The sequence below is a fragment of the Quercus suber genome, unplaced genomic scaffold, assembly GCF_002906115.3.
Source record: "Quercus suber isolate HL8 unplaced genomic scaffold, Cork oak 2.0 scaffold_440, whole genome shotgun sequence".
Lineage (NCBI taxonomy): Eukaryota > Viridiplantae > Streptophyta > Magnoliopsida > Fagales > Fagaceae > Quercus > Quercus suber.
Window position 1 is genome coordinate 609560 of NW_027069891.1, and position 10286 is coordinate 619845.

The 10286-nt window shown below is 35.3% G+C and overlaps 1 protein-coding gene across 1 annotated transcript in view; it reads left to right on the top strand.

The window, feature by feature from the left end:
* Positions 1 to 9197, top strand: part of LOC112033314 (L-type lectin-domain containing receptor kinase IX.1) — a 20125-nt gene extending 10928 nt beyond the window's left edge. Inside the window, exons 2-3 of the mRNA XM_065762053.1 lie at positions 6915 to 7637; positions 7949 to 9197. Coding sequence (XP_065618125.1) covers positions 6915 to 7637; positions 7949 to 8958 — 1733 coding nt within the window. The 3' untranslated portion in view covers positions 8959 to 9197. The remainder of the gene's footprint in view (positions 1 to 6914; positions 7638 to 7948) is intronic.
* The last annotated feature ends 1089 nt before the right edge of the window (positions 9198 to 10286 follow it).

The window sequence follows — 10286 nt, forward strand, 5'->3', positions numbered from 1 at the left end:
ATTGGATGTTCAGTTCTGTAATCTTATCAACAAGACACATGCTCAAGAGTCTAAAAGTCAAACAGCCCAATTGGCTTCCTTTAAGCCCATTTAGTTAGAGGAGTGGAAAGTGGGAAGATATAAATGAGGAGGGATATAAAAGTGGGAGGATAGAAAAGATTTTGTTTTCTCTCATTTGCATTTGGTTGGGCGATGTAATAGTGAAGAGATAGAAAACTTATTTGTTTGGTTAAGAAAATAAGAGGATGGAAAATGTAGTTGATATAAATTTACAATTATGTCCTCATTAAATAAAACGAAAAAGTAACACATTTTTTAGTAAAAAATTTGTGTATGTGCAAGTGGACAAAATAAAATAAAAAAAAAAAAAAATTGATGTGGAATCAACCCATGTGCAAGTGCACATGGACATTCCCCCCCCCCCCCAGTTTTCTCTCCACTTTGGAAAAAACTTTTGGTGGGCCTGGAGAGAAAACACTCGGGCTCCACCATCTCTTTTCCCTTTCCCCCTCCCAACCAAATGCCCTCCAAAATGTTTCTCCTCCTCTCTCTCTCTCTCTCTCTCTCTCTCTCCTTCCTCCTTAAAATCCACTCTACCAAATGCACTCTTAAATTTTAAAATTTAACATATATGGCTATTCTTAGTCCACACTGGGCTCATTGGCCCAAGTTTGTCCACTTGGTACAAACTTGCAAGATTTATGGCTATTCTTAAGCACATGGGGTGGAGTCATGGCTACATATTTAGGGAGTTCGCAATGCGTTCTTTGGTTGGCCTTCATAGTTCATACATGGGTGGGTTAAAAAAAAAAAAAAAACAAAAACACGAAACAAACACAATTCTATTTGGTGTGTTACTAGGTTCCCACATATATTTTGTCATTTTAGTAATGTAATTCTATGCAAGGTATTGGCACAAGATCTTATCTGCCTCAACATTCTGCTATGCCAACTAAGGTACCACACCAACAGATGTCAGTTTCATTAGCATAGGTGTCATACCAAGCTATACATTCAAGACCTTCTACATCATCAGTTTCATGTTAGTGACACAAGATCTTGCCATGTTAGTTGAGCAACAGAGGTGCCACACCAAGTTATACATTCAAGGCCTTCCAAACTCAAGTTTTTACCTTTAGTTTGAAGGGGTGTTAGACATATCATGACCCAAGTAGCTCAAACCAATTGTAGGCCCATGTACTTGTAAAGTATAAGCCTATGCTAATTTGTGTGTTACAGGGTTCCCACATATAGCATAGGTGCCACACCAAGCTATCCATTCAAGACCTTCTACGTCATTAGTGTCATGTTAGTGATACAAGATCTTCCATATGTTAGTCAAGTAGCAGAGGTGCCACACCAAGTTAAACATTCAAGGCCTTCCAAACTTAAGTTTTTACCTTTAGTTTGAGGGGTGTAGACATATTATGGATCAAGTAGGCCAAACCAATTCTATGCTTGTGTACTTTCAGAGCCTGAGCCCATGCTATTTAGTGTGTTACTGGGTTCCCATATATAAATTGTCTTTTAGTAACCTAACACAAGGTCCTATTTGCTTTAACATTTCTACTATGCCAACTAAGGCACCATGCCAACTAGATGTCAGTTTTGTTATCAGTGTCATGTCAACGATACAAGATCTTGCAATTTTAGTCAAGTAGCATAGATGCCACACCAAGCTATACATTCATGACCTTCAACATAGGCCTTACATGGTACGGTGGGGGGAATTTTTGTAGCACACCTACGTCTGCACAAGGTTCGGTTCACCATAGTAGTGCAGTGCGGTTAGTTTGGTGCCAAAAAAAAAAAAAAAACAAACAAACAAACAAAAACAAAAAACAAAACAAATTACATCAGAATCATCAAAACACCACACAGAAATATATATATATATATATATATATATATATATATATGTATGTATGTATATATATAAATAGAAAATAAAAAATAAAAACTCAAATAGTAAAAGGAGAAGATAAAATTTTCAAACAAATTTGAAATTTTCTAGAAACCATAGCAAAAGGAGAAGATAAATAGCCTAGGTCTTGAGCATTATATAACTCCACATACCCGGTAGAAAGCATAGTAGCCAGGTATTGGCAAGTGAGCTTCAAAACATTCTCTAAAATTTTCTAGATAATAACCATGATAGAGAGCAGAGAGGAGAGAGTGAAACTTAGAAAACTGTGGAATCAAGATGCAAACAGCGGTGTCAGAGAGAGAGAGAGAGAGAAAGAGGCGAATGACAGAAGAGGGAGAAATTAATTGATCTAAAACATAAATTTCAGAATTTAACCTAGATTCCAACCAAAATGACGTCATTTTGAAGTTTAAACTAAAATTAATATTATGTCCAAACTGACACTGTTTTGTATCAAATTAATAATAATAATAATAATAATAATAATAATGAAACTATGTCATTTTATAACTCACTTAATTTAACTATATTTTCTCCTCTTCTTCTTCTTCACCTTTCATGCCTCTCTCACTCTCCCTTTCAGAGTTTTTATTTTCACGTCTCTTCTCTCAATCACACTGCATAGGTACTCTCTCTCTCTGGAAATTTCTTAAAACTGAAACTTGATTATAAATCATATATGTATATGTTAAATTTTATATATATATATATATATATATATGTGGTAGTCGGTTCAATTACTCATCGAAATGCAAAATCCACAACCACTCACCTCACCGACCATTGTTAGTACTTGAAAATCGCCTTCAACCACTACACCATACACCTCCGGTGGAGCTCTGTAGGGTGCGGTTCGAATCAGTTCAGGCCAAGTTTGTTGGCTGCGGGCAAAATTTGAACAGGCTTACTTCTACATCATCAATGTCATGTTAGTGACATAAGGTCTTGTCATGTCAGTTGAGTAGCAAAGGTGCCACACCAAGCTATACATTCAAGGCCTTCCAAACTCAAGTTTTCACCTTTAATTTGAAGGGATGTTAGATATATTATGGCCCAAACCAATTATAGGCCCATATACTTGTAGAGCAAGCATATTAATCTTTGGTTACTCCATGGTTAGCTTAGGTTTAGTCAATCATTCTCTAATATATAAAACCTACATTGACTTTATTGTAACACAAGTACTTAATATCAATATGTATTCATCAAAAGTCTTTTCATTGTGGATGTAAGCCGTTAGGTTGTATAGTGGTGGCTCCACTTTTTATTTAGAGTGGTCTCCTAACTTGCAAAAACTTTTGTGTGTGTGTGTGTGTATATATATAAAATGCAGGGTTCAAGTAACACCTGGTGTAACTTTAAGTAATATTACACTACCTAATAACTTGTTATAGAATTCATATTTTGAAAAACTCACTGTTGAATTACATGTTCTATACGTTCTTAACATTCATGCCAATTGGATGTTATTTACCATTAGATCTATTTATTATTTAGACCCCTTAAAACAACAATTGGATTAACCTAGTTAATTAGCCAAGTTGTTATTTAGTCAAATTATGCAATTCTAGATTAAAACAATCAAACAATTATATCAAGAATATAAAGTAGCGGAAATATAAAAGACACAATGATATGATGACCTAGGAAACCACACAGTAAAAACCTGGGGAGGATTTGACCTAGCAATTCTCAAGGTAAACCTGAATCCATTATGCGAAAGAATCGAAGTTCATACAAAAGGACTTACAAGCTCCCCGCTTGACTTCCTAATGCTACCAACCAGTAGAACTTACTAACACGACCACGTGCAAGCTCCGAATCCACAGACTCCTTCTTTCTTGGACTCTTTAATCAAGTACAAGCACCCCCGCTTGTGTATCTTTAAGTTCTTGAATCTGCAACTGAATGATCATCAAGGAAAACTCCTCAAAGGAAAACCCTAAGTTTTGTGTAAAGGAAAACTCCTCAAAGATCTCACAAGAGATTTACACAAAACAGCAATATGAGCAACAACATTAGAAAGGTTTAGGTACAAAACCCTAAAAATACCAAAGAGGCACAAGAGGCACTCTAATCCCTCTAAAAAGCTCTGAAAACCCCTACCTAGGGTTAGCTTATGATGTCCTTTAAATACTGGAAAAAACGGCTCGCAATTTGGGCTTCAAACGAATAAGTTATGGCCTTTTTACGTTTGTTGATTTTGCTGATAAGTGACTTTCGATCGATTGAGTCTAATTTCTGATCGATCGAACCAGGCCAAAAGTCACTAACACTTCTGCAGCCACTTGATTCCAACTTTACATAAAAGACACAACTTTGAGCAAGTCTAAACAAGACTAAACATATTGTTTTGATCATGGTTTGCTAACATTACACATTAGAGTTCTAAATACATAAAATCCTAAGTCTTTAGAGCCTAACAAGATCTATACACTCATCTTTTATGCATTATTTTAAACTTCAAAAACTTGAATTTAAATAATTGATCGATGAAATTGCTATTAATCTTTAATCACCTTAAAATTTTGCAAATATGGAGAATATATGAATATAATGTAATCTAATGGTGAATTTGTTAAAATTTTCATCAAATTAAAAAATATTGAGTGATATAATATTGTTTAAAGTCACATCAGGTGTAGATTGAACTCAACTCACACACACACACACACTAAACTAACCTATTTTGGCCATTCCAATAAAAATGTTGAATACTTTAACTTAAGAATTACAAAAATTTGAATTCAACAAAAATAAGAATAATGGTACATCCGAAACATTTTCAATCATTTTCACAATAATTTCACAATAATGTTACATCCAAAACACCTTGACATGTGGTAAGATGTTACTGATTCCAATTTGGACCCAATAGTGACATAATTTTTTTATCTATCAATAAAAACTTCTTGCATAAGATTTCTTGTGAATATGTTGTAAAAGTAGTATTACTCCAAAAATAATTTTGGTCCCCCAAACATAATCCTTAACCCCTTAAAAAAAGGGCCTTAAATAACAATAATAAAAATTAGCCCCAATAACAACAAAAATATAACTAGACCAAACAACAAGAGGTGAACAAATTATTCAACACTAAGCCTATTTAAAAACATGAAAGTAAAAATTTTGAATCATTCAAATTTGTAACTCATTCAACCCATTACAGAAAAATAATCCATAATTTCCTCCTTTTTTTCACCCTTAAAAAATGGTATTAAGAGAAATACTATGGTAGTGAGTTCTTCTTGGCGGTGCCGGTAGTTATGCTCTTTTTGACTTTGCAATCACAATAACTTTTCTCTTCTTAGTGACTCAGTTTGCAGTTGTAACAAAAATCATCCATCTCTCTCTCTCTCTCTCTCTCTCTCTCTCTACATTTTTCGCTTCTATATTATCATTTTAGAATATCTCTAACTTTATTACACTCATCTCATCATTCTCAGTTTCCACTTTATCTCCTTTCAAGACCATTTTTTCTTTCTCTTTGTTAGTAGAAAGAAATTGTAATACTTCATTTATTTGCCTTTTTTTTTTTTGTGATATTGATTTTTTTTTTTTTATTAGTGTAAAGTTGTGATTTACAACTATATTTTATGTTAACTTTATTCCATGACAAAAAGCGTTGTAATTGCTCTAATTTTGTTGTTTGTATTTTGTGCGATTTTAATGTATTAAGTTTAGTATTAAGTTGGTGAAGAATTGAGTATGAAATGAAGAATAGTGCAATTTCGTGACTAACTCGCGAGAAGAGTATTCCGCGAAAAGGGTATGTGAGAAGCACATGCTAGAAGCTGAAGAGTCATGCTAGGCTATCGATTTTGCGACTGTCTTGCGGGTAAGACTTTCCCGCGAAATACTTGCAAAACGTTCTGCCTAGAGGATTTTAAGTTTGACTTTCTTATTCTTCACTTATACTATATATACCCTTATTACCCATAAAAGTATGAGAGACTATTCATGAAGAAAAACCCTAGATAGGTTTTCTACAACACAAAACACCCATCTTTTAGTGAGAGAGCTACTCATTCTTAGTGAAAAATCATTGTAGTCTCTTCTCCTTCCCTCTTTCATTGTTATGCCTTAAGAGGAGATTTGTATCCAAACATGACCCACACCTATTCAGAGTGTAGAGAGTGTTTTGGAACTTAGGAAGATTTGGAGATTTGCCAAAAGAAGCCGGTAAGGCTTGGCAGATGCAATCGGGTGTATTGCGGTCCGGAAAACTAGAAAAGACATGACTTCGAGAAGTTCGTTGGTAGCAAGAACTTGGAGGGCTCAAGTACATTAAGTAGACTAGGCTTGGAGGGTCTTTTGTTACTCGTGTACTCCAATTTTATTCTCTAGTGGATCGATTTCAACTTGGAGGGTCGCAGAGAGATTTTTTGCTGAGTTCTTTGGTTTCCACTTTGATAACACATCTTGGTATTATCTTGTGGTTGCATCTCTTTTCCCTTACTCTTGTGCTTTATTTTTATTATTTGTTGTTCATGATTATGCACTAGAATAGTTATTAGTTTTTGCATTTCATTTACTCTTATTCCGCACTTAGATAAGTTAGAGTAAAAGAAATCTAGCCATAATTTTAATTGGGGGTCTAAACAAGCTCTTGTACTTTCACACAAATCCGAACTTTCAATTAGATTTTGAATAATTTAAGTTTCTTAGTGATCACTTTAAAAAATATTTCTAGAGTCACCACTGAGGCCGAATCACATAAAAATTTGTGTGTGCTTTATCTTTTATGATTCCTCTCATCATTTAATTATCACATACAATCACACAACAACTTTAACACTATGGATGAAAAACACAAACCAATTCTTGTCTTCATTATAGACTCGGGAATATAAGCATATACTAGCTGCCTAGAGTCAACGAACTTGGGGGTTTGGATCACAAGGAACTGAGCCAATTGATTAGTTTAATTTGTTAGGAAAAAGCATTTGAAATATATTTTAAAGTGTCAAATAAAATGGAAATGTAGGTGTTGTTCGGCAATTAGCTGTGGAGCTTGACACCTTCAAGAATGAATATGATTTAGACGGAAACCATATTGGTATTGACACAAGAAGCATGATAAATCCGATCGCAGCAAAGAGTCTTGACTACACTGGCATTGAGCTCAAAAGTGGAAGAGATATCAAGGTCAAAATTGACTATGATGGTTGGAAAAACATGCTTCAAATTTCAGTTGGATATTCTGGGAAACCATTAGTGACCGTTCTCGAACAATCAATAGTCATGTCTGACACAGTTCCAAGCTCCGTTTTCGTGGGCTTTACGGCTTCTACGGGGCTTGTTTCAGAAAGCCATAGGGTCATTGATTGGGTTTTCACATCAGTGCCATTGCCTTTCTCTTCCATCCACAATGGGCATGAAAAGGACCACAAAATCAAGAAGACCGTATTGGTTAGTGTTACAACATGTTTCATGGTTTTGTTGGTTATAGTGACTTGCATGTTTCTTCCATCTGTTTTAAGAAAGCTAAGGAAGAAAAATCAGAGAGATCTAGATACAGAAACTCAATCTAGGAATGCAGCAAATGTCCCTGAGATGTTTACGTACAAGCAGCTTTCAAAAGCTACTTGCAACTTCAGCGAGGAAAACTTGTTGGGCAAGGGTGGATTTGGATGTGTTTACAGGGGTATTATCTCGGTTCCTCCAAAAGTCATAGCTGTCAAGAAGATTTCGGCAACCTCAAAACAAGGTTTGTTACTTTGTTCTAATTCTATTGCATTGTTTCTTGATAATATTCTTCACGGTTTAGATTGATCCATTTGAAATTGATATATTAAATATTACTAATTTGAAGTAATATATGAAATAAAATCTTTAACAATAAAATGGACTCTCTCCATTTGAGGATCTTGACAAAATAAAAAACCGTGAGTACATCATATTTATTTTGAAACAACAAAATACTCATGTAGTTCCTATAATTATATCCGAATTAATTCCTTAATTTGTCAGGATTATTTTTTGTGCTTACACTTGTTTATTTTACTCTTCAAACTAAAGGTGAAAGAGAGTATATGGCAGAAATATGTACCATAGGAAGCATGCGGCACAAAAATATTGTGCAACTACAAGGTTGGTGCCATGAGGGAGAGAATCTACTCCTAGTGTATGAATTTATGTCAAATGGTAGCCTAGACCGTTTCATAGGAAAGGAGTTTCTTGACTGGGAAACTAGGTACAAAATATTGACAGGTTTGGCCTCGGCATTACTGTACCTGCACGAAGAATGTGGTAACCCTGTGGTTCATCGAGACATTAAGCCCAACAATGTAATGTTAGACTCTGATTTTAATGCTCATCTTGGTGATTTTGGTCTTGCAAGAATTCTCCAAAATGATGCCTCTGTTACAACTTTGCTAGCTGGGACTCGAGGATATTTGGCACCAGAAATAGGCTTCATAGGAAAGGCTACCCCAGAATCTGATGTGTATAGCTTTGGCATGGTAGTACTTGAAGTTGTGTGTGGGAAAAGATCAAAGGATATCATGGATGAACATGATCTAGTAGACTATGTATGGAATTTATACGGGGAAAATAGATTGCTCGAGTGTGTGGACCAAATGCTCCAAGGCAAATTTGACGAGGAGCAAGTGAAGAGGACATTGATTGTAGGGCTTGCATGTTTGCACCCAGATTCAATGTTCCGGCCCAAGATGAGAAAATTGGTGAATATTCTTATGGACCCAAACGAGCCCCTAATGAATTTGCCAGGAAATCGACCAAGTGGAGTATATGTAGTTTTCCCTTGTAATTCTTCTACTTCCCCAACAACCACTGATAGCTCTGCATTGCTTCAATCATCTATGGCATCGCTTATGAACTCAAATGAGCCCTCAATGAATTCGCTAGGAAATCGACCTAGTGGAGTATATGTATTTTTCTCTTCCAATTCTTCTACTTCCACAACAGCCACTGATGGCTCTGCATTGCTTCAATCATCTATGGCATCGCTTATGAACCCAAACGAGCCCTTAATGAATTTGCCAAGAAATCGACCTAGTGGAGAATAGGTATCGTTCTCTTCTACTTCTACTTCCACAACAACCATGGATATCAATTTGGGCTCAAAAAGTGGCTCTGCATTGCTTCAACCATCTATGCCATCGCTAGATGAGATTGAGGTCCAATATGACTAGTAGTGACATAATGTTTTTTTTCTTGACATGATTGATTCTCTCCAATGAAACTATTGAGCTGTACTTGGTAGAATTTGAAATTAAAATGTACGACGGAGCCAGATTCCAAATTAGGGGGCTGTAGTATAAAAGAAAAATTATTATGAAACTCTAATTAGTAAGCTAATATATAGTAAAAATTATTATGAAACTCTAATTATTAAGCTAATATATAGTAAAATAAAAATATATTATACTAGAATTATATTATCGTTTTAGTAATGATGGACCAAATTACATTTTTTTTTTCACTTATATCTCTATCATAGTGGGGTTTTAGTTAGTTTAATCGGTAAAATCTCTAATGATTAAATAAGAGATTGGGGGTTTAATTCTCGCATACACCGAACATCGATTGGTCTCTTAGTTTGATAATAAAGAGCTAACATCAAGAGCAGACACTATAGGTTGAAATTCTCTCTTTAAAAAAAAAAAAAAAATTCTACCATAAATATAATCCCAACTGGGCCCATGGTTTTAGTTTTCCCACCTACCTACATGCCACAATTTTTATTTTTGTTTTCTTATTTTTTATTCCCCTCCACCCATTCCTTATTTTCTTGCCATTTCTTTTTCTTTTTCTTTCTTTTTCTCTACCTTTTTTACATCCGCCCAATTAATCATTTTTATTTCTCCCCTCTCCTTCTTCACTTGTTTCTCTTGCTTCGTTTCATCTTTTTCCTTTTTTTTTTTTTTTTTTTTTTTATCCATTGTCATACCCTTGAGAGGTCATTTACCAAACCCTTGTCTCACCACACCCACGTCTGTGAGAAGGTCCATTTGGTGCTTTGGGAAGCAGTTTGGAAAGGAACCAATATACATTGGTTAATACTATGGTCAAGTAGCGGAATCCGGGAAGCTAGAGAAGAAATAGGTTCGGCGTAACCTCGTTGGAGCAAGAAGCTTGGAGGGCTTAGGTACTTGGGTAGATTAGGCTTGGAGGGTCTTCTGCTGTTCATGTATCCCAACTACATTCTTTAGTGGATTATTTGATCGCTTGGAGGGCGGCGGAGAGGTTTTACGCCGAGGACTTCGGTTTCCTCTTCGATAACACATCGTGTGTTGTCCGTGTGTTTGTATCTTCTTTCCCTTTACCTTTGCCTTATATTTACTGCTGTGGATGTGTTTATATTTGGCTTAGATTGTTTATCAATTCTGTGTTT